The sequence below is a fragment of the Benincasa hispida genome, chromosome 12 (assembly GCF_027475165.1).
Source record: "Benincasa hispida cultivar pf3 chromosome 12, pf3_genome.v1.1, whole genome shotgun sequence".
NCBI lineage: Eukaryota > Viridiplantae > Streptophyta > Magnoliopsida > Cucurbitales > Cucurbitaceae > Benincasa > Benincasa hispida.
Genome location: NC_143489.1, coordinates 31,727,583 through 31,753,532, shown reverse-complemented (window position 1 = coordinate 31,753,532; position 25,950 = coordinate 31,727,583). Strand labels below are relative to the sequence as shown.

The window sequence follows — 25,950 nt, the reverse complement described above, 5'->3', positions numbered from 1 at the left end:
TATAATTATAGAACCAAATTAAGAAATAGACCTTCCCAACTAAAGAAGGGAGTGAAAAGGAAATATTTTTTAACTTTGTAATTAACTCTATTGGTGATTAATTTAATAACACATAATTGAACTAGAGAAGCAAATTATATATTAATTCAAATCCTTCACCTATTTGTCTGGCCTTTCTCTATTTTTGCTAGTAAAATATTCAACATGTTAGTTAGGTTTTACTGTGGTAAAAATGAGAAGGGATGAAAATTCTTACCATCTGTTATTACATTAAATAATAATGAAAAAAGAAAGTACTGAAAAAAATGTTTCTTCTTCCCACACAATAATGAGTGATTCTTTTATATTATTATTGTACTTTTGAAGAATTCAAACAATGGATTTTTCTTTGCAGCTAAAAACCAACATAAATTATTAAAACCTAACACCTCAAGTTTTTCGCCCCTCGAGACACTGCAATAATCATCACATATACAATAATTCAACAAAATCATGAGTCTAAAAAGAAAGAAGAGGGAAAAAAAATACAAATACACACAAACAACAAAATTACCAAACCCTACACAATTTTAATCCAATGTACCTCCATATCTTGATTCAATTGTTGAATTTTGTGTCGTATTTTACGAGACGATATCTTCAAAAATTAATAACCCTAAAAGTTGTGTCGTCTTGAAAAATCATATGATTTTGGTGATATTGTTTAAAGAGACTAGAACAATATAGTTGTTGATCATTCTACACTGTTAGATGTAGAAATTTTTTGATCAAACGGATATTAGGGCGACTTCTTCTAAAACTTTCGATCAAATTACTTTTTTTAAAAAAAATTGTTAGATGTTTTTAAAAGAAGATACGAGGTAGGTTAGTATGCACCCGAATATCTCAACAAGGTCGACATATTCTTAATCACATTGTTCTAGACTCTTTAAATATACTTCACTCGCCATCACCCTCTGTCGTGGCAGATGACATGTAACTGATGGCGAGTGAGGTTTCCTCGGGCACGACAGAGCTCATGTGAAAATGCAACCGGCAAGTTTGGCAAGTGATTTCCATAATGGTGGAGCTCATTTTCCGGCTTGCTTCTTCCTTCAAGATCCTTGCTTTCTCCAACTCGGCTTGAGCTTGCTGCCGTATCATTTTGGCATTTGCAAACTCGACCTCAGCGATTTCAATTTGTCGTTTCGCCTCTCGTCTTGCTTCATCTGCATATGCCTTCTCCGCTATTGCTAGCTCGAGCTGACGCTCGTCGTTCGGTTCTTTGTTAGACCCAATTGAAAGCTTTAGAAAAGCTGAGCTTGGAGAAGAGAGATGAAGCTCGAGATCGTGGTGATCGGGTAAATTAATGTTGATGTTTCGATCTGAGTTTGATGATAAGATTGGAAACCCTCGTAATGGAGTAGCCATTTGAAAGCTATGATCTTTGCTGGTGGAGGCGCCGGTGTAAGAAACTGATCGTGAGCTATAGGGTTGCAATAACAGTGGCGGCGGTGGTGGCGACCGTGCCACCGGCTGCAACTGATCGGACCCCATCTGGCGGAGATTGCAATTGTCTTGGTGCTCTATGAAACTCTCCACTCTGAAGAGGAAACCCAAGAAGGAAAATTTGTCTATTACATAAATGGGAAAAATACTATATATGTAATAGTACAATAATGAATAAAGAAACTATTTTCAATATAATTCAACCTTATATTACCAATATTAATTTCTCCATTTATATAAAGAGAAGGAAATCAAAGTAAGTCAGCCTAAAACAAAGTAATAATAAGATAAATCTAATATATTTTCTTTCTGAAATCTTAGTTTTTATAACATTCTACATTGATAAAATTAAGATTAGAAAGTTGATTAAGTAGTAGAGAAAATGATGATGAATATAACGGAAAAATGGATGGAATTTTGATTAATGTTTGAATTAGGTTTTGGAACGATTAATTAATTAAAAGAAAAATGAAGAGAGAGAAGGGACCTGGAAAAGACACGACCACAATCACAAGAGTGGCCACGAGTGCCACAAGTTTTGAGGTGAGCTTTGAAATCAGAATGAACAGCATAAGCCTTAGAGCACTTATCACAAACCCACTGTTTTTGGTTGCTGTGTTTTCTCCGGAAGTGCTTTTTTATACCCACTAGATCACCAAGCGCATGACAAGGATCATGGTGGAGACACGTCGGCTCCGGACAAACAAACACCTTTTTTTTCACACTCTCCCCCGTCGTCTCCGCCCTCTTCAGCAACTTCCAAGGCACTTTGTGACGCCGCCGGTGCATCTGAAGATTCTGATCCCTTTGAAACCCTTGATTGCATATCTCACATACATACCGATCCGATTCAAGAAGCGTTTTTGGAGATAAAGAAACCACTTCCGCATCCGGATCTAAATCACCCATTTCTAATTCTTCAATTATATATATAAAAACGAGTAGAATAATAATAGCAATTATTAATTACCTGGAGTGCCTGCGGGTCTTCTTTTTCTTTTGCTGGTGATGGCATATTGGTCAGAATTGGAAGGAGGAGGAGGAGGAGGAGGAGGAGGAGGAGGAAGAGGAAGGCCACTAGAAGAAGAAGAAGAAGATTTCTTCAACATGATTATGATGAAATGAAGAATAATAATGAAAAAGGAAAATTTATGTGAAGGGTTTCTTTTTTGTGTATGGTAATGGTGGGATATTGGGAGTGAAAAAAGATGAATATAAAAGGAGGAGATAATTGGGAGGATGGGGCTGCCTGACCACGCAGATGACATTAGCTTCTAATGTAAGGGCCCCTTTTCTTCTTTTCTTTTCTTTTCTTTTCTTTCTACAAATATATATATATAGTAAATAGTATATCACTTGCACATTGGTTTGGTTTTTGGTTTTTTTAATAATACTTTACTGTTAGTTGGACTCTAACTATTTTTTCTTATTGTTTTTCTTTAGGTCAATTACATAGTGTCACGTCACAAACTTATTAATTTTTTTTTTCAAAAAAGAGGTTTGGCCAGTAGTAATTAAGGATTTATTATATTTCTCTTCTTTCAAATTTTATTCCTTCTTTTTCTTTGAACAGATCACTTTATTTCTCAGTGTATCAAACAGAGAAAATTTGTTTTTGGCTTTAGGATTTAAAATAATGGACTATATAAATTCTCTAATTCTACTAGTGCTCATCTCTTCATCAATGTTATGATATTTTCTCTCTAATAGTAATATGCTCTCTCCCTTCTATCTATGGACATAACTAATTCTATGTTGTTTTTCTATATATCTTTGATTGTCAATTTCATAACATCGAGGTTTGATCTTTTAAACTTTTAACGTCATTTTTCTTTTTAAATTTTGAATCTATTTTATTTTGGTCAAACTCGTAGAAAATGCAATTTGTTTCTTATCATTACTTTTATTGCATAATTGTTGTGACGGGTGGATATTGGATAATGTCGTTGCTTCAAATATGTTGATGTGTGAGGATGTAGTTGAGGGATGGATATTAGATGGAAAAATCATAATTAAAGTTAAAAATATATATTTTTTAATATGTAGGAATAAAAGAATGAAAAGTATAAAAGTTAATTAAATTTAGAGATTGAAAATGGATATGAACTTTAATTTTAAAAAGTTTGAGTAAATATTAGGTTTAGAATATTCTTAATCTAGTCTCTTCACTTTTTTTTCTTTGCTTTTTTTTTTTTTAACTTTCTAAAAGTTTCTTTTGTTTAGTACTTTGAACTTTTCTACATATTTTATTTAGTCTTCATTGGGTAACAAGTTTGTATTGATGAATATAATAGATATATTAGATCATATCCTTCTGAAATTTGGATGCATATCAAAATTAAATATACATGTGATTTATAACAAACCATCCTCAAATGATGTCAAACAAAACCAATGTCATATGCAATATATATAGAAATTTATATATCACAAATAACCAAAAAAACAAATAGATTAATATAAATAATCAAAAAATTTGAAATTAGGGAGATCAAGACTAATCAACTTATAACAATTACTCGGAAACCAAAATATAATTTAAATTCAAAATCATGGTTAATATATTATTTTTCAGTTCAACTCAAATAATACAACTGAGAACAACATATGAGAGGTCAAGGGAACAGTGGCGTACCAAGATATATGAACTAGTTGAGCTATGATTAAAAAAAAGGTATATTGCAAAACTTCTAATGGTTTTTTAATCGAACTTTTAATTTCGAGGTTGATAATACACACTGTACTAGTTGAGCTATGATTATTTTAGAGATTTGAACTTCCAACATCAAGAAAATGAGTATATTTTAACGAGTATTAAACTATGCTCATTTCAATAAATACATAGTAAATATATCTTCATGAATCACAATGATTAAAAAATTGTAAAATACTAAACCTACATAAACATAACTTAGTGGATAAAAGTAAAGGTAATATTTAGAAAATAAACAAAAATAAAACAAATAAACAATTATATTTTTACCATGAACTTACCACAAGAAAATTAATGAATAACTGCCACACTCTCATATGATACAGAAATTAAAAGTAGCTTAATAATTACACTGTTATTAACCAAATATTAACAATCAAGTGGTATAAGATGACATATTAATTATTTTTTTTTCCACAAAACTATATTCACCAAAAAGGAAAAAAGAAGATTGCATGATTGTGTACCAAACACAAAGTCAAAAGAGAATCAAACACCTCATTTTTCCCCCTTTCTTTTAGGCTAATTATAAACGTAACATATGATAAGGGTCCGATATAATTTTTTTTTTTTTTAAAAAAGAAAAAAGAAAAAAACCAACTTTATGTAATCACAAATTTGTGTGAGAAAATAATACAACACGAGCATAATTCAGCAATTCCTGAACTTATAAGACTTACACTCTCAATCAATAGATTAGAGGAGGTTTGAGTCTCTCTACCTCAAATTATTTCTAAAAACAATTGATATAGATCTCTTTAAAAATTATTTAGTTTTTTTTACGATTTAAACTTATAAACCTCCCTTCCAGTTCCAGTTCCACCTCCATTTTTTTTTTTTTTATCTTATTGTTACCAATATTTTCAAAAGATCAAGTTGAGTTTTCAGAAATAGAAAAAGTAGTTTTTTTTTAAAAAAAAAAATTCACTAAAAATTTAACTCTTTTACTTAAAAAGATGCATATCATTGTAAATTAAGAGACTTGATTTTCAAAAACCAAAAATCAAAATCTCATAGGATCTGGCTATAATATTTCATTCCAATATAAGAACAAAATTTTTTCTTCAGTACAACATCTATGAGGTGGGGGATTGAAATTCCAACCTCAAATACTATTGAGTTAAACTCACTTTAACAATATAAAAACAAGTTAAAAAAATATTCTCGTGCCCACATTTTTTTTTTTTTTTTTTTTTTGAAATTATGTGACAAAAAGTAGAAGGTTGAGCATTAATAACATTAGCAATTATTGGTTATAGGAAAATAAGTATATGGAAAATAAATTAAAGACAAAGTTCACAATCCAACAAAATGATCTTTTATTTCTTTCTTCTTCAACCAGTAAAAAAGATATTTGAACTTTAGATATGTTCTTTTTAGCTGTCATGGTGAGACAAACCAAAACACACTTTCATCAAAAAGAGAAATGGTGTTATAAAATAATATGATAGGGAAATAAAAAGTGAAAATCCAATTAAAAATAAAAATAAATGAGTTTGACTTGAAGGGTAGATATTCAAAAAAGTAATTGTCTACTATAAAATATGTACACATAAAAGTATAAACTTTAATTTTGTTGAGTTGGAAAGAAGAGGGAAGAGAGATTGGGGGGCACACAAGCTGTCTTCTGAGAAAGAATTTAAAAATATATATATATAAAAAATAAAATAAAAAAAAAAAAAAAATTAAAGGCATAGGACATAATCATGCTTCCCAAGTGTCTTGGATTCCAAATCTAATAAACCTTTCTTTTATACTAATTTTAAACAACTTTAATTATAATAAAAACACACTAACACTTTTCACTTTTGTCTTAATCAAAACTTCATTAATTAATCCCCAAATTAATTCTTTAATTGCACCTACCTAGCTAACTTTACAATCAATATACCAAAAAAAAAAATCTTATATTTTTCACACTTCCTATAAAAGCTAGAAAAGGAAAAAGTTCTTTTTCCCCTATTGTAAGCGTCCATAATTATTGAATATAATAATTTTTTTTTGTCAGGCTAACCAATATCTAAAATTCCGTTTGATAACTATTTGGATTTTAATTTTTTTTTTTAAATTAAGCTTATAGACATTATTTTCACATTTAAATTTCTTTCTTTGTTATACTTTTTACCAATGGTTTAAAAATTCAGGCCAAAATTTTGAAAACTAAAAGAAATAGCTTTTAAAAACTTGTTTTTTTTAGCATTTGACTAAGAATTCAACCATTGTACTTGAGAAATATGCAAATAATTGTAAAAAATGGGGAGAAAATATGCTTAATTTAAAAAAAAAAACAAAAACAAAAAACGAAATGGTTACCAAAATGGACCTTAATTTTTTGTTTTTGTTTTTTAAAATTAAACATATAGACACTATTTTTACCTCCAAATTTCTTTCTTTGTATTCACTTTTTATCAATGGTTTAAAAAACCAAACTAAACTCTGAAAACTAAAATAAATAAATAAATAAATAGCTTTAAAAAACTTATTTTTGTTTTTGTAATTTGGCTAAGAATTCAACAATTATACTTAAAGAAATATGCAAGTCATTGTAAGAAATTGAGAGGAAATATGATTAATTTTCAAAAACCAAAAATAAAAAACGAAATGGTTATTAAACGGGGCATAATATTTTAGTGAAGTTATAATCTTAACATGTTATAGTATGATATCTCTTGTATCTCGTTAAATTGGAAGATTTTCTTCTAACCCCTCCTTCATTTTCATTATTGTTATTGACTTTTGAGTTCTTCCCTCGCTCAACCTTGTATTTCATTGATTTTGCACTAATTAATAACATGTTTTTGGATAAGATATGATGAGAGTGCTACGGATGTCAACCTATTTAAGATATTCTAGTGCATCTCCTAATCCCTCGCTGCATATCTTATTAAAAAAAAACAAGTTATATTAATTGTTGAGAGTAAAATAACAAAAAAAAAAAACAGCAATTATTTAATTGGGGGCAATATATATATGTATAACCTGATGTTTGTCTCATTTTCTTCAATTTATTATTATGTTTTTATGTATTGATTTAGTTTAATTTTAATCCATGCTTAGCTTTTTAGAAGGATTGCTAATCTAAAGATTTCATTAAAATTAATAATCATCACATAACATAAATAAAGGGGAGAAAAATTAGAAATAATACTAAGGCTAAGACCCTCCATAGATTTAATTTTCTCAAACTCTCGATAATAGTCTCTTATTATTGGTCCATTAATTAATCACATACCCTAATGAAAAAGAAAAAAAGAAAAAAGAAAAAAAGAAATGTAGCAGAAATTAGGTGAAATGACATAAATGAATGAATGGGGGTAAGAGATTGTATTTATTTTTATTTTTTTAATTTTGAAAACAACAATATAAAAAAGTGAAGCTTATGACAGAAAATGAATTATATATACAAAAAAAAAAAAAAAAAAAAAAGATTATTAGACAGAGAACTCAAAACAAATTTTAAAAAAAAATGGAGAGAGAGAAGAACTTATAATTGAAAAAGAAATATGCAATGTTTGCAGTGAGAAAATAAGAGTGAGTTTTGTCTGAATTCCTTTGTTGTTATCCAAAGAAGTGAACCAAACTTGGCATCTATTCCTTCTTCTTTAACATACACTCCCACTCAAAATCAATCATATTAAACCCTCTCAATTAATGATCACATACAAAGAAAAACAACTTAAGAAAAAAAAAATTAAATTATAATAAATACCCTTAAAACGTCTCCTCATCGAATGTGTTAGAGGTTATTAAACTCTTCAAGAGAGACGATGTCTCTTTTTCTAAAATTAGTATTCTCATCGAGGATATTCTTTTTATAGAAGAAAGTTATTAATATAGTATATTTTTGTCATGTTCTTAAAGAGGAAAACAAAATTGTCCATGACATTTGTAGCTTTTTGGTTTCCTCTCTCGATGATATTTTTTGATCTGGAAAGAGTTTCTTCACATAATATTCTCCCCCTCATTCTTGATGAAAGGAGTATCAAGAGTAGTGGGTTTATAGTTGTTGTTTGCTTGATTTATTGATCTTATCTAAAACAAAAAACAAAAACGAACTTCACCTTTTGTTTAAAAAATACTATATACTTTTAAAAGTTGTAACATTATCTATCAATTAATTACATAAATGTTTCAAAACTACCTTAAGAAATTTCAAATAGAAATCAATACTTTCAATTATATAACCAATAACCTATAACGATGTGTTAGATCTAAATTTTCATTCTATATCATCAAATATACCAATTACAATTTTAAATAAATTAAAGTTCACCCGGTAACATTTTAAAGTATAAGATTATTATTATTATTGTTATTTTTGGGGAAATAAACAGCAAAATTCTTATAATTAAACGAAAGAAAAAACCAAACATTTATCTAAAAATATCTCTCTCTCTCTCCTTTGTAATTTGTCTGTTTGTTTGTTTCAGATTGTTTGTTTTCTCTAGCTGTAAGGAATTTTCATTCTTGTTTTCCTTGAAATTTTGTGTCTCTCTGCTGTACTGTCACTAATATGAATTATGAGAGAGAGAGAGGCTGACAAAAGTTTTTTTTGTTAGGTAAGGTCAGGTCTGATAAACCAACGTGCCCTGCTACCCTTAGTAATTAAAATTCACGACAAAAATTTTAACTTTCTTCTAACCCACCATTCTAATTAACTTTTCATTATTTTAGCTTCACAAATTTCTTCCCTTCAATTATAAGTCTAGTCTAAACATATCCCTTCAATTTTCGTCGTTAAAATTTTTCATTTTATGTTTAATACGATTCATAAACTTTTAAAATATATGCTCTATCAGTAATACAAGTCTATCATTGATAGAAATCTATCAGTGATAGAAGCTCATAGAAGTCCATCATTGATAGAGACTAATAGAACTCTATCAATGTCTATCGATAATAGAAACTAATAGAACTCTATCATTGATACTACTAGTGATAGAAACTGAGTCTAGTCTATCATCGATAGAGGTTGATAGAAGTCTATCAATTTTTTTTTTTTTGTTATTTCTATAAATAATTTGTCATTTTTCTTATCTATGAAGATTTCTCAATTTTCAGGTGTGTCCAATAAATTCATGAATTTAAAAAAATATATATTTTATAATTCAATTATTCAAGGATTATTTACTACATACAAAACTAATTTTTTTAAAAATAATTTAGAGATGTTTTAGAAACTCTTTAAACTATAGAAATTCTATTGGATAAAAATCTAAAATTTTAGAGACTAAACTTGTAATTTAACCAATATTATATATACATACATCTAAACGAAGTTTATTCATCAAATGAGATAGGATTTATATATGCCAACTTGAGAATAGTTTAACTAGATAAAATATGTACATTCGAACAAAAAATTAGAATGTATGTTGTTGGAAAAAAAAAAAAGGAAAACTATATACATTCATGGCAAATTTGATAAGTTTATGGTGATTTTATTAAAAATAAAAGATACATCAAAATCAAGGATAGATGACATACATATACAAACACAGAACAAAAAGAAACTAACACAACACATATCCATTTCTTGGGTCAATTTTGGTGGATTTTATTCGTTCAAAAGATAGATTTTTGTCCACAACGTTTTGCTTTTCGTTTTATATATTGTCTTTTTTTTGCTAATGTTAATGTTAATTGAATAATAGTGTTGGTTCTGTTGATGCATAGAAAATCTCACCAAAATTCAAAAAAGAAAAAAGAAAAAGAAAAAAAAAAGGTCAAGATCAGAAATAATAGGAAAGAAGAGAAACAGAGAGCAGAGCAGACAGAGGTTGGAAGTGAAAGAGAGTGTAGAAAGGAAAAGAAATGAAAGGAGAGAAAAGATAGGGAACAGAGAGAGTCAGAGAGACAAATATACCTCAATTCATATTCAGCCCATTTCATTTCTTTGTGTGGACCTCTCCATATATATATATGTATCTATGATTTAACATAATTCACTGCTCCCCATTTAATGCTTCTTTTTTCTTTTTCTTTTTACCTTTTCTTTTAATCTTTCACAACCTCATCATGTGATGCATAGGTAACATTTATAATGCTTTCTCTTTAACTATTTACCTCAAAAAGTGTACTGTTTTAAGTGTGTGTTTCTTGTTCAAATCTGTGGTACAAAATCTTAGTTTATGTATATGTTTGTTGTGTTATGGCCCATTTGGCCATATGTTCTTAATATTTATCTTGATTATTGGTCTTTTTAGTATGTCACGAGAGTCAAAATCTCACATTGAAAAGGAATAAAGAAGTTACGGGCCTCAAATGCTAAGAAGGTTTTATATGTCCTCGTTTTCTAATTGTTATGAGTTATTTTTAACTTTTAATAATCTCAATTGTTTGATGTATTTATTTGTCTGAAAATTTCGAAAGAGGCACTTTTGATCTTGAGGTATGAGAAATAGTTTTCATTGGTTTTTGGACTTTTTTTTTTACTATTAGTTGACTAATTGTAAAAATGATATGACAGTTATATTGTTGATATTTGGTTAAATAAATTGATGTGATAATGTTACCTTTTCCCTTACCCTCGTCAACAAGTTGAACCGCAAAGTCAAACAGTCAGCTTCGACATTTCTTCGTTTCTCTATTTTCATATCCATATCGGACGCTTTCCGGTGAGTCAAATCAGTCAGCCTCGCGAATGCTTTCTGGCGTTTCTTCATTTCGCTCGTCATTCTCCGTCGATACTCGTTGATCTCCTCCGTCAATAATCACCGTCGTTCACCACCAAATTTGCAACAGTCATCGTCAAATAACTAGCGTTCACATCAGAGTTGCCACTTTCAGAGCCAAATAATTGTGGTGAAGTAATTATTTTCATTTTATTTTAAACTTTTATTTTTAGATTTTAGTTCTTGTCATTTGACTTAATTAGATTTGTGTTGAAGTTCGATATTTCTGGTTTATATACATATATGTCTGTTGTTCAATAGTATATGAGTTTATGCATATTTAGGTTATTTTGAAATATATGTTTTTCATGGTTCAATCTTCCACCATGGTTATGTATATATTTGGGTTGTTTACTTTCTATTTTAATAGGTAAGTGTAAGTTGATTGTTATTTATTTTAAGTTTAATTTGTGAAAGCTGAAGAATATACATCCTTCTCATACCAGATTGACAAGTAATATTTCATGCAGTTTTCCCCTTATTTGGGGGCTAATTACGAATAACTAAGTTTTCTACTTTTATACAATGGACAAGTCATGGATGATGGAAAACAGGATGTCTAGCGAATATGAGTTAGGAATGGAAAGTTCATTGAATTTGGTTTACACCATAACAATGGTTCCAATACAATTAGATGTCCATGTTTGAAATGTGGGAATCGTATATCCAACGATGTTATAACAGTTAGGTATCACTTATATGCCAATGGAATCGATCAAAGTTATAAGGTATGGTTTTGGCATGGAAAATATTTGACCATAAAAAAGATTGTGATTTATTTAATGTACTTGACATGGTGCAATCTGCTCTTTTTATATGTGTTTCGATTCTCGAATTAGTTAACCCATTCAGATGTACCCAATAGGTTTGACACTATGTTTGATGATGTTAAGAAGCCTTTATACCCTAGATTTGAAAAATTCACAAGGTTATCAGCCCTTGTAAGATTGTACAACTTAAAGATTAGATTTGGATGGAGTAATTCTAGCTTTTCAGAATTATTGTCTACAATTCTAGATAAGGAAGATGAGTCAACGAAAAGAGGTCAAACTGAAGTAGCAACCTCTAGATAAGGAAGATGAGTCAAAAAAAATTGTGAGTTCAAAGAAGATAAATGTTAGTATTGATAGATTATATTTCATACAATTATTGTGAAGTGTGATCTAGTACTAATCTACTCGTTTTACAATTTCAAAATAGGATGGAACTTCTTGTCTTTTAGCAATTAGATCGAAGGATAATGTGGTTGGAGTCGGGACCATTTTCAACTCTAAATTGGACGGTGGCCACATTAAAGTGTCAATTGATGTGGTCGTTGACGGTGATTATTCAATTCCCGTACCATTGAAGGAAGGGATCAATATACTACCGCAGGAAATAGGTTCATATTTATTTACGGCCACAACATCTAGTATTTATTGACAAGGAAAAGGTAATGTGTTTTTGATTGGATGATATTATATGTGATAGTATAGATTATTTCTAATGTTAAAATGTGTGATAGAAGGAAGTTAAGAAGATCTCAAAAGATCTAGAAATCAATCCAATGACACCTCTTCAAAGTTCTCCAATAGCTCTACATTGTTTGCTTCGAGAACTTGAGCATATTAAGTCACCACTCCAGATGAAAGTACCTGTTGGCGTATTTGGGATCCAAAGAAAATGTTGCATATTGCTTGACATGCCCATGATTTTTGCTGTATGCGTCCAATATCAACACCTTGCCTTGATGCGTACATGATGTAAGTGACATTATTAGTATAATACTATCTTATGATTACAAGTTGGGTTGAATAGTTATATATTGTGGTTATTACATTCATAGGTACTTATACAAAATTGTTGACAACTCTAATACTTTGAGTTTGTACAAGTTCTTGGACGCTGGATCTATTTCAATATCTACTTACAAAGAATCACGTGCGCAAGTGTTGAATGCTCAATTACTGGGAACATATTGAAATTAACTTCTCATGTTTCCTTATAATTCAGAGAATGTTATGTAGAAATTGGGCATACATAGCAATCTATGTTTATTTGAACTTATAGGCATCACTGGAGTTGGGTATAAAACATATAGCAATCACTTGAGTCAATTGATGACAATGATAACATATCATATTAAACTTGACAATGATAGTTTATCATTGTCAACAATTGTTCATTAGTGACAATTATTTGTTGTCATTTAAAGTTCAATTATGACATTTTTGAAAAATTGTCATTGAACTGATACCTTTACAAGGGATATCATGACGGGAAACAACTGTCATGAATTCTAAATATGACAACTTTTAAATGTCATAGTATCATAGTTTTCTTATATAATTAGTAGATATAGCACAATGCAAAAAAATGCGGATATACCAAAATATAGATTTAGTTCTCGGAGTTTATTAATGATAGATCATATCGCTAGTAGGAGTATACTAAAGACAAATTATATCGCTAGTAGAAGTCTATTAGTGATATATCATATCACTGGTTCGAGTCTATCAGAGCTGACCATATCGCTAGTAGGAGTCGGAGTCTATCAATGATATACCATATCACTGGTTCGAGTCTATCAGAGCTGACCATATCGCTAGTAGAAGTCTATTAGTGATAAGTCTTACTATATTTTTAATTCTTTAGGAATATTGCTATTCACTTTATTATTATCCTAAAAATATTACCCATTCTAATTATTCAAAATAAAAATGATATGTTCTATGCTTGACATGGGTTGGAACAATGAATTAAATGGGCTAACAATTGAAACTTTACCAATAGGGTTCGGTATATGGCCCAAAACAGGATGATGTGGACCACTCAGCCCAAATAATGCAATTGGTTAAAATTAAAAATTTGTAGAGAAATTGTATGGAATGGTCAAAAGAAGACCCTCATTTGAATAAATGATCCATTTTAAAATTTTCTGATTTATGTCATTACATTGTGCAGAGGATCAATTTTCCTAATTTACCCCTCAATACCACGCTGGCTTCAAAAGGTGGATATCTCCCCCCACAAATTTTATAGTTTTTAAATTTGTTAAATAGATTTTGTTGTGATTTGGTTACTTATTTTCTGTTTTAAAATATTATGGGTGGTTCAAATGAAAAAAAATCTGTGTTCTACCTTTTTCTAGGTGACTCTCCAAATTATGTGTATCATTTTTCTTAAAAAAAAATCATTAATTTTATCATTGTTCATAATAGATTATAAATAAAAAGAAAACATCTCTCCATATATATAACTTTTTAAGATTGATTCTATTGAAGTGATATGGCTTGATCATTTAGTCATTGGATTGACATTGTGATATGGCTTGATCATTTAGTCATTGGATTGACATTCTCAAGATGTATTAAATTTAATGTATGTATTGTATTTTTTATTAGGGTTTACAGATTGGTTCAAGATGATGTTTCTACATGCTAATTTGAGAGATTTCTAAATCTACGACGATTGGAATGAAAGATAAATTGGAGATGAAAAGAATTGATGTTTTTAAGGAAGAGTTGTAGTAAGGTAGACAATATAAGAAGTTGTGAAGGAGAAGGGATAGATTTGGTGGTGGTGAATCTAGTGTGCTAGGCACCATGGAAAGTTAAGAAGAATGAATAAGTTATTTAGATTTTGGTCTAGACTTTAGACTTTAATGTTTTTAGTATAGAGTATTTGTGAGGTTCAGTTGATGGTTTTTTTAGTACATAGTATTTGTATTTACATGATTTCATTGGATGAATATGAAGAGGTGTGACAAAATGTGAAAATTTTTAAATATTACAAGGTATTTGCATGGTAATTTTGATTGCTTATAGTATGTGTGACACATATGACGCACACATGACAAAATTTTAACTGTTTCTGAGTAAGAGATATTTGTAAGGCTCATTAGACTTCATTTGATACCTATATTTGAATGTCATGTATTTGCTTATATAATGTTTAAATTTTGATAGATGAAAATCAACTTGTCAAGCTTTTACAAATTATTTTTTTTTATTATTTTTTCAGATTTTTGTAGCTCTATGATATTTTCATTTGTATGAAGTAGTTAAAGTTAGTTTTGATATGCTATTAGTTTTTTAATTTGCTTCACAATAAATGTATATTCAAATTTCAAAATTATGAGATTTTTGGTGATTAAGTTTATTAGATCTTATTTTAGGTTGTTAGAGTTTTCTTAGAAATACTCCATAATTTCAAGGATTTGGTAGTAGGAGTATGTTTGTCCATTATTAAATTTTAAATAGTATTATAATTAAATATTTGGCCATTTTCACTAAGAAAAACTTGTCATGTCATTTGTTTTGGACATTTGTCTAGTTGTCCCAAATTTATATGGTAACAACAAGTGACTAAATTAATTTTGACAATTAATTTGTATGCACTAACGACAGGTGACTAAATTAATTTGTATGTACAACAACAAGTGACTAAATTAAAAGGAAATTGGATAATATAGCAACATTTGAGGATTTGTTTGAATATATAGCCGAAATTGAAAATAATAAGATTAATTAGCAAATTATGTTCAAAGCACGTGAGTGACATTTTGATAATACATGATTTCTTTAATGTAGGTAGAAATATTAAATACATACAATGTAAGTGAAAAGTTTGATTAATAACCGAGATATAAATACAGTGTAATTGGTCCAACACAAAATGAGCGTCATTAATACCGCTCTCTAGGGCTTACCGTCGCCACCTCTACGGGTTGGTGGGTCGGTCGTCTTCACTGGGGGGCTTTCGTGTTCGTTCACTGTGTACGGGTCATCAGGTCGGTCGTCTTCTACGTTTGTTCTACGTTTCGCCGGTTAGGTTGTTTACGAAGTCAAGTCGTGTGTTTACGATGGGGGGCTTCGGAGGTCTATGTATGACTGGGTCCTTCGGGTTTCATTTCGCGATTGCAGTGGCGTTTTCGTTCTATGATTTGTTGGGTTTCGGTCTATGATTTGTTGGGTTCTATGTATTCATCGTGGTTCATTCTACAGGTTTCAGTCTGAGGTATTGATTTGTTGAGGTCTGAGGTATTTGTTGGCAGAAGGCAATGATTTGAAATATTGGTAGGTGACGGAGAGGTCGGTGACGACTGAGGTGTTGGCAGGTGACGAAGAGGTGTTCTGTTGGTACGTTTTCAGCCGCGACTTTGATCTGAGGTTCGAGCATCGACAGATTTGAGGTATTGAGGTGTGGGTTTAACACGGTGAAAGCTGGTGACGATGGTGCGTAAGTGGTCTCCTTTAAGACTGAAGGAGAAGAATGGAGGTCGAGTTGCTCGTCAACCCTTTCATCCGCTTAAATCGGAGATCAATTTGGGATTGGGTGCTTGTTCTTCAGAGGTAAATGATTTTGGGTTGTTTGACGATCATTCTGAGGAAGGTGAAGGGTCTGGTATGAGGAGTGTTGGGTTGAAAAAACCTCTGACGTCTGACCTAGAATTGGAAGATGATAGGCAGGAAGTGAAGGGTGTATCTGGGAGCCTTAAGGGTGTTGGGGCCCTGGATGAAAACTGGGTTATGAGGGGTGTTGAGTTGGGCCTTGAGGGTACTGGGATGAGCGGGCCTGTTGGGAGTGGGTTGAGGCTGAGTGAAAGGAGTGGTCTAGTGTAGGGGGAGCTGGGGAAGAGGTCAAAAGGTGTGGAGGCTTTGGTGGGTGATCCATGTGGGGCTGGGCCAGAGTTGGGAGGCTCGGGGAGGGGGGGATGCAGAAACTAGGCAGTGAGGAGGTTTCATAGGTTAGGCTTTGTGGAAGTGAGGGTCGTTTGGTGGACATACGGGTTATTCGTGAACAGAAGGAGCCAGTTCCCAAAACAGGTTTAGCTAGAGGGTTTGGTCCAAAGTTGGACCGGTTAGAGGAGGGGTGTGGTTATGGTGGTTTTGGATCCGACGTGAAAGGGAGAAATTCGTGAGCGACCCTTTTTGGGTCTAAGTTGAGGGATAATTTAGAGTTCATTCCTTCAGTGTTTAAAAATGATAAAGTTATTGTTGAACCTTGTGAGGAGATTATTGATGAGGGTGTCTATTTGTGGGAGAAATCTCTGGTTGGTCAGTTTGTGGATGCCAAACTCCCGTATTCTGTTACTTGTTGACTTATTTAGTGAATTTGGGGACATGTAGAGATGCCAACTATTACCTTGTTGGAGAACGGTTTGATTATCTTCAAATTTCAGAAGGTAGAGTCACGAGATTGGGTGCTGGAGAACGATCCATGGTACTTGGGTGGCAAGCCCATCTTATTATGACAGTGGTCCCCAGGTATTGTTCCTGAAACCTTTTTTTTATTCTGTTCCTATTTGAAATAAACTGGAGCGTGTTCCCCTGGAGTTGTGGACAAATAGAGGTTTAGTAGTGTTAGCTAGTGTCGTGGGTAAATCTGTCTCTTTTGATGTTGCAACAAGAAAGAGGCGACGGTTATCGTATGCGAGGGTTTGTATTTAGATGGATGGTGATTTGTTAATGCCCCCGTCAGTCACTGTTAGAATGTGGAGTCAGAAGTTTATTATTCTAGTAGTGTATGAGTGGAAACCTCGTAAGTGTACTTGTTGTGATTTTTTTGGGCATTCTGGAGCTGTGTGTGAGAAACAGGGTGTGGAGAAGGGTTAGGAGTTGTGTATTGTGGCAGTCAATGAAGGGTGTTTGAGGGAGAATGGGGGAATTGAGAGAGTGAGGAAAGGGTAGGACTTGGGTATTGGTGTGAGGGGAGTTAACCCAATGAATGAGAATAAGGGTGCGGGGAGGGTAGACGAGTTTACTATGGTTAGTCGTAGTAGGCGTGATAGAGAAGGTGTAAGGCATAGGGGTGGCAGTGGGTCACCGGGTTCGGCGCCCTTGAGAAGTAGAGTAGTTTATGGGTCCCCTAGAATTATGGGGTTTGTAAAGCATGGTGATGATAGTAATCAGTTTGATGTTTTGTGTGATGAGAGGGGAGACTCGTTGGCATTGGCATTAGTGTAGGCAGATCTTGATCCGTTGTCTGTTATGGGTGGGATGTTCGAGAGTTCGGGCAAAGGCCCAGTGAGAGGTGGTAGGTGTGAGTTCTTGCAAGGTTCATGATTTGGTGTTCCAGGAATGTTAAGGGGATTGAATGACCCTATTAAGTGTAAGGTGGTGACAGATTTTCTAGCTTCCTCCTCTGTTACTTTTTGTTGTTTGATTGAGACGAGGGTTCGTCGCGAGAATTTTGGTATGGTGATGGGTAGGTTTGGTGATACTTGGAGTTGTGCGTGTAGCTATAGCGTCTGGGGAGTTGGGAGGATCTGGATGATGTGGTAGAAAAGTGTCTATGATTTTTCTATTGATGTCAGTGGGGATCAATTCATTTCTGGAACCTTAGTGGATATTGTATCTAGTGCTAGGGTACATATTGGTGTTGTGTATGCCTCTAATCACGTAAGCAAGAGGAGGAACTTGTGGTCTTAGTTCATTGATGTGTATGTCTCATGGCAGCTTCCTGAGTTGTTTTGGGGGATTTTAATGCTATTCATAGTAGTTCAAAGGATTTTGGTGGTTGCTCTAGCTTGAGGGAGATGGAGGAGTTTGATGGGGTGTTACTGGAGGCGGATTTGGTTGAGTTGGGTGTGACAGGTAACTGGTTTACCTAGACTAGTAAACTTCAGGGGAATGGTAACTTGCACCGGTTGGATCGATGTTTGTCTAATGAGGCGTGGAAGGTAGCTTTTCCGTATTCGGAGGTTAAGGTTGGTTAGTGGGGGATTTCTGATCATAGCCCTCTTCTGGTTTCTATAGGGGAGACGAGGAGTAGGCCGCTTCCTACGTTTCGTTATTTTTCTCATTGGGCGGAGGCATAGAGTTTTATTGATACTATCAGGGCAGTGTGGAGAAGGTCAGAGGATTGTCTCCAATGGTTAGCTTTATGCGGAATTTGAAGGCAGTGAAGTGGGTTTTTGTGGCATCGTTTGGTAGGTGTATCTTTGTGTTAGCTGATGAGGTATGGGCGGTTAGGCAGGTTATGGAGGTTGCTCAGGCTGAGGTAGAAAGGGATCCTACTTCAGAGTCGGTGTGTGCGGAGGCAGCTCGGGCCACTGGGTGTTTTGGTTAGTGGCGAGATTGGAGGAGGCGTCGCTCCGGTAGAAGGCCAGGGTGAGGTGGCTAGAGTTAGGTGATATGAACACAGCTTTTTTCCATCGTTGTGTTCGTTCTCGTTGCAATTGCAGTGGTTTTTTTACAGTCGTGGATGCTGGGGGACTCGTCAGATAGTACATGACAGGGTGGCAGGGGTGGCAGTAGAATTCTTTCGGGGTTGTTTAGTGGCTCAGCCTGTGGGGTATAGGGATTGTACTACCCGAATTGGGGATATTGTGCAGTTCAACTGGTCCGAGGATGGTCTGAAAGGCGCTTGGTCAACTAGTGAGTCGGGAGGAGATTCAGAAGGCTTTATTCTCGATGAAGTCTAGGAAGGCTCCTAGGCTTGATGGATTTTCGGTGGATTTTTACAGAGCTGTTTAGAGTGTGGTTGGGGATGATTTCTATGATGTTGTGCTGAATTCTTTTTAGACCTGATACCTACCTGGGGGAGTTAGTTCTACAGCTATTACTCTTATCCCAAAGAGGCGGGGAGTTGAACGTATGGAGGAGTTTCGTCCTATTTCTTGTTGCAATGTTGTGTATAAGTATATCTCGAGGATCTTAGCTAAGAGATTGCGGTTGTGGTTACCTACTTTCATTAATAGTAATCAGTCTGTGTTTATTCTGGGTAGGTCGATTTTCGATAACATTTTATTGTGTCAAGAGGTTGTGAGGAGCTATAAGGAGGGCAGAGGGAAGTCGCGTTGTGTGTTGAAAGTAGACCTTCAGAAGGCGTACGATTCGGTAAATTGGGATTTTCTATTTTGTATGTTGTTGGCTATAGGTATGCCCCTTCAGTTTGTTAGTTGGGTGAGGGTTTGTGTTACTTCGCCTAAGTTCTCTGTGATGATTAATGGTTCCCTTGAAGGATATTTTCCTGGTAGAAAGGGGTTGAGGCAGGGGATTCGTTGTCTCCTTTTTTGTTTGTGATGGTGATGGAGGTCTTGTCTAGGCTATTGAATAAACCTCCTGTGTGGTTCAAGTTCCATTATCGGTGTGAGCATCTAGGCCTGACTCATTTCGTTTTTGCAGACAATTTGAAGATTTTCTGTGCAGCTAAGAGAGTTTCTTTGGAGATTGTGAGGTAGGTCCTAGCAGATTTTGCAGGGTTGTCTAGTTTAGTTGCAAATGTTGGGAAGAGTTTCATGTTTGTTGCAGGTGTGAAGTATGAGGAGGCGGAGGAACTAGCTGCGTCTATGGGTTTCTCTCTTGGTTCGTTGTATGTTAGGTATCTAGGTTTACCTTTAGGCGGATCAGTTGAGGGTTGTGGATTGTGCACCTTTGATATACAGGATTACAACTTATATTAGAAGTTGGGCAGTGCGGTCCCTTTCTTTTGCTGGGAGGTTGCAGCTTATTAGTTCTTTTTTATAGTCCTTTCAGGTGTTTTAGTGTAACATCTTGCTGGGAGGTCTTGGTGTTTGAGGGCTATCTTGCGAAGTAGAGATAGATTCAAGCATTTAGTTCGTTTGATGATCGGCGATGGACGGTCTTGTTTTGTTTGGTGGGATCCTTGGTTGCCGGGGGGCGCGATTTTGGATTCATACGGGTCTACGGTGGTTTATGATGCAAGAAGTAGTTTGGAGGCGCGGTTGTCGGAGTTCATGGATGGTGAAGGAGGTTGAAGGTGACCTACAGTGTCTTGGGAGCTGCTTGAGATCTAGGGTCTCATTCAGGCAGTAGAGCCTAGAGTGAGGGGGGAAGATTATTGGGTTTGGGTGCCGGATGCTAGTGGTTGGTTTTCTATTGCTAGTGCGTGGGAGAGTTTGCGTCCTCGTTGTCCTAGGGTGTCATGGGCTAGTATTTTGTAGGCAGGGGTGGTATTCCGCGTCACTTCTTCTGTGCATGGTTAGCTGTGAGGGACATGTTGGGTACACGGGATTGGTTGAGGAGTTGGGGTGTGTTGTTAGAGGAGAGGTGTCTTTTGTGTGGGGAGGTGTGGAGTTGTGGGATCATTTATTTTTTGAGTGTGGGTTTGGGAAGGAGGTGTGGTCTGGTGTGTTGCGTCAGTTGGGTTCGTCGCATCGGGTGGCGGGTTGGGATGTAGAGTTGAGTTGGTTGTGCTGAATGGAGTCGGGTAAGGGGGTGCATAGTAAGTTGTTCCGTGTTTTCTAGTGTGCTTCCATTTACTACATCTGGCAGGAGCGTAATCGGTAGTTGCATGGAGGTCGATCGAGGTCGGTGTCTGCTTTGGTTCACCTTATGGTCTCTACGGTTCATGCTCGTGCTGCTTCCTAACGGGTTAACCTTAGTGGTCTTATCTAGTGTGTTTACAGATGTTTTTTCTTTTTTAACTTTCCGTTGTTCTTTGTTTTGTTGTTGTCCTTAGTTTATGGGGTTTTGGGTTCTTTTCTCTAGCTTTCTCCTAAGTGGTTTGCGAGTTTGCATTTATGTGTTGGATATGTTCTGGTCTTATCTTGTTGGCTTTGTTTTTGTTTTGTTGTCATGTCTTTGTCTGTGCTTTGTTGCTTTGTTGCTTTGTTGCTTTGATGCTTGATCGTCATTCCATATTTTTCATCTTTTTTAATTCAAATTTATATTTTATTATCAAATTAGATCTTGATGACTACTTTACAGATTGATTGAAAATAAACAAATCTTTTCATTATTTTTCTCCCCCAATTTTAAATTTGATAATAAAATTGACTTTGTAATATATACAATGTAATTGGCGAAACTTGATTTACTAATATTTATATACAATGTAGTTGTAGATCCATGATTTAATAAGTTTTAATAGTAAATAAATCAAACCATAAATCCTTAATATTTTTTCATTTAAACAAACAACCCTTTCGGATTTTTCTCCCAGATATGTGTTGATATGTTTTTTTTTTTTTTTTTTTGTGCAAATTTAGTCCTAACTAACCATTTTATTTTTTTTTTTTTAAAAAATATATTTGTTACAAGATTAAGTTGTATCTCAATATTTCTTCATTTCTTTATACAATATGTGTTTTTATTTTTATTTTTTTTTATATTCATCGATGTACCTTGTTTTTATCACGTTTTGTTTCATATCAAATTCAATTTTATATTTGTTCATTTTTTTTCTAGTTTTTAGTCTACAAAATTGATTTTTCATCTAATCATTTTTTATTTCTTTAATTATTTGTTACAAGATTTAGTTCTATCTAAATCTTTTTCATTTGTTTAAACATTAATCTTTTTTCATCTTTGTTTGTCTTCTTGTCACGTTTTATCACGCTTTTATTTCATGTTAGATTCAATTTTTTCCCATTTTTTCAATTTTTTAGGGTATATTTTTATCTTGTTTTATCTCATATTGTATTATTATATTACTATAATTGTTACCATTTTCAAGTGTTTGTTGGTGCATAAGCAAGATCAATTTATATCTTTATTTTGTTTTTTTTATCCATTTCAATTTTTGTTATGGCTCTACATCCAATTAGACTAGAAAAATAGTTAGAAATAGTCCGTTTAAATTTTTACCATATAAAACTAGCATCTTTTTCTAAAACTCGTAAAAATAGTTTTTTCAGTCCATTTCAAGCGAGATCGACCATGAGATTTTAATTAAAAAAATCAACTTTTTCCAACTTATTGATTGTTTGAGGCTTGCTCTGTACATCTTGTCATATTATACATGAGATTATGTGCATCTCGGTGTTAATCTTGAGCAAAATAACATTGAGATTCTATAAATTGAGCTTTCTCGGTGAAATCACGGACATAATTAACACCGAAATTCATATATTTGAGCTTTCTTGATGGAATCTAGGATTAACACCAAGATATTATATATATCCCAAATCTTACCCAATTTTTCGAAAAATTTAATCTTTTCCAAAATTTAGAAATGGTGAATAAATTTGGAAAATCTAATTTGATAATTGGACAACACATTTGGAATTTTGGGAATTCATAAAATTGTGAAAACATAAAGTATACTAAAGATTTGAAAAATTACGTAATAGTTTGATATAATATTTATTAAACATAACTGAATTTGGAGACAATTTTGAAAATAGTATAAGATTTGGAAAGAGTACAAAAAAAAATGCAAATCTCGTGTAGTTCGGCAAGATGTACCAATATGGCACAAAACAATGATAAATTGAAAAAAATTGATTTTTAACTAATTCTCGGTTGTCGATCTCGCCTGAGATGGACCAAGAAAAACTATTTTTACGAGTTTCAAAAAGCGTACTAGTTTTGTAAGGTGGAAACTTAAACGTACTATTTTTCACAATTTTCCAATTAGACTTGTGTTTGATGGTTTACCCTCAATATAATTGTTGATGCTTGAGTTACTAACATTTAATAGGTAATGTGTAATTGTAAAACTATGAGTTACCAAATTTCGAACTACAATTTTTTTTAAAAAAAAAGATTAAATAAATGAAATCCTAGACTTTAAATATTTTTCCATTTAAACAGATAATCCTTGCTGATTTTTCTCTCCAAATATCTATTTAACATCTATCTTATTTGCATATTTGGTTTTATCTAACTATTTTCGATTTTTTAACTTTATAAAAATTATTATGGATAAGGTATTAGGATATTTGGAATTTAAGAGTGAAAAAGAAGTTTGACTTGGGACAAGATAATTATTTTTGTAAGTTTAAATTTTTTAAAAAAGAAAGGATAAAAAAAAAAACTATTTATAACTATAGAAGCAGGACCCTCCCCCTAGTTTCTTCTTATTTCTCATGAGCTTCTTTGTGCTTCAAGCCTCCCCCAAACTTCTTCTCCTCCTTCACGTGAACACTGCCGCCAGCGCTTTAGTCTACAGTGCGCCGCCATTCGTATTGAGACTGTCGTCGTCATGGAGGTTGGCACATGAAGTAGCCGTCTGGAAGCAACCCTCTCTTGAATTCTTGTCCTTGTCCTTGTCGTAGACATCCTTCGCTGCGACTAGCTTCTGATGACCGTCGCTGCCATGTCATCGATCTCCATCGCACACACGTATTCTTGCTTCCATTAAATTGATAGTGTTTAAAATTAACTTTTAAGATCCTTTGGATAAACTAGCTACATGGAATGAAACTATGAAACTAATGCAACTGGTTTGGTATCAAAATCTTAGTGTCTATCCAACGAGCTTAAGGAAACATATTGAGTGATTTTTAATTTTTGCTTTTGAAATGTTTAGATAGAGCTGTTTTTTAAGTTGTCCCTTTGTATTCTCATTTATACTCAATTTGGTTGTCTTTAGAATGGTTTGGTCATTCATTAATTAGTATTTTATATTTTTTAAATTCGTTTTGCTATTTTTATAATTTAAAACCTTTTTACCTTTTTTCAAATGAAACCTTAAAATTTGTTATTTCTTTTGTCACCCCCTTTATTTTAACTTGCAAGTTTTAGTGGGGTATTTAGTGTCCCATTTCTAGAAAAAAAATGTTATTTTTTTTATTGTACAAAAATTGATGTTTTAACCAGTTGAATTATAATATATTTTATTTTGTATCATTGTTAAATTATTTACTTCTAACTATAAATAAGATTTGTACACTCAATTGATCAAATAAGTAGATATAAAAGTTTACAAAATTGTATGTCATACAAATATAAAGTTTAATAATTGTCACCTTGCAAAATATAGTAAATTTGTTTAGATATTTATATTGTTATTGAGTTAAATTACTAGTATATATATAACAGTAAACGTATAAATCAATCCTAATTGACAGTGACATATATTATGTCTCTTGAATTCAGAGGTTCAAGTTTTGAAACTCCACTTGCTTTATAAAAAAAAATCCATAAATTTTCCAAGATTTTTACATTTAAAAAAAAAAAAATCAAATTGTATCAAACATAAGATTAAAAAGCACCTAACGAGCCTTTTAATTTTAAATTTTATGGTTTTGAAAATATTTATTATGTACATCCTCTCTCAATTGTTTCCGTTGTCGTCCAGCGGTTAGGATATCTGGTTTTCACCCAGGAGACCCGGGTTCGATTCCCGGCAACGGAATTTGTTCTTTTTATTTATCTACCAATTTTGTTTTCCATAAAGTTTTTATGATTTAAACATAATATATTTAATAAATAATAAAATAAATAAATTCAAGCAGTCAATTCAGGGAATCCAGTTGGTGTAATTTTGTTCGTGGATACCCAAGAAAATAAAGCTTCAAAATGGGAAAGGTTATTATTTATTTATTTATTATAATTCTACATTTTAAAATTTGTTATTCTTTATTTATTTATTATAATTCTACATTTTAAAATTTAAAATCTAAACATAATGAAAATATAAAAATATCATTTTCAAAATTTGCATTATTTGGATCTAATAATTCGAAAATAGTTTTTAGAAACAAAATTCGAGTTATCAATCAAACACATTTTATTGAATTCAGTGAATTTGAAAACATAAAATAAAATTTAGATTCTCTACCAAATATACCCAAAGTTATAAACAACGTTATCTCCTCTTTATCAATCTTACAAAAATGAAAGATATTAATAAAATCAACGAGACTAAGAGCTTTTGTAACAAAAAGGACATCTTTAGACAAATCAAAGTCCTAAAGATTCAACCATCTTACCACCTCCAAAGAATCAAACTCGACTTCTACAAGAGAATCTTGTCCACAACATTGCTTATCAATCTCTATTAGATCATTCATCATAGCTTTTGCTCCCTAAAGCTTAACCCCTCAATTGCTACTAATATGCTTGAACCTCCCATGATTGGCTTTTCGAGATGATCCCTCAAAACCTAGCCTATACCAAGGGTGTGCAAAAATTGAAAAAAAAAATCAGCGAATCGGACCGGACCAATCTTTTTAAAGAATGTAGAACCGTCGGTTCAATGAAGAACAAAATTGAGTGGTTTGATTCGATCCTCGGTTCACCACCCTAAAAAATCATGGAAAATCGAATCGATCTATAGTACATTATATTAATAGATATATATTTACTAATTCTAAGTTTATATTAAAAGCCTAGTCCAATCTTATTCTTATTTTAACCCAATTTAAAAAGTTGAAAATTAAAACTTGAAAAACCCTAATTT

The 25,950-nt window shown here is 32.7% G+C and overlaps 1 protein-coding gene and 1 non-coding gene across 2 annotated transcripts; one reads left to right on the top strand and one right to left on the bottom strand.

Annotated features, from left to right (window-relative positions):
• Positions 1–308: 308 nt before the first annotated feature.
• LOC120067820 (protein indeterminate-domain 14-like) lies at positions 309–2,796 on the bottom strand. Its single transcript, XM_039019415.2, has 3 exons — positions 2,459–2,796; positions 1,976–2,384; positions 309–1,582 (listed from the first exon to the last, which is right to left on the bottom strand). The coding sequence occupies exons 1-3, from the start codon at positions 2,754–2,756 to the stop codon at positions 940–942; spliced, it is 1,350 nt and encodes a 449-aa protein (XP_038875343.1). The 5' UTR covers positions 2,757–2,796; the 3' UTR covers positions 309–939.
• Positions 2,797–24,831: 22,035 nt separating this feature from the next.
• On the top strand, positions 24,832–24,903 carry TRNAE-UUC (transfer RNA glutamic acid (anticodon UUC)). The gene has a single exon. It is a non-coding gene; the product is annotated as a tRNA-Glu (tRNA).
• Positions 24,904–25,950: the final 1,047 nt, after the last annotated feature.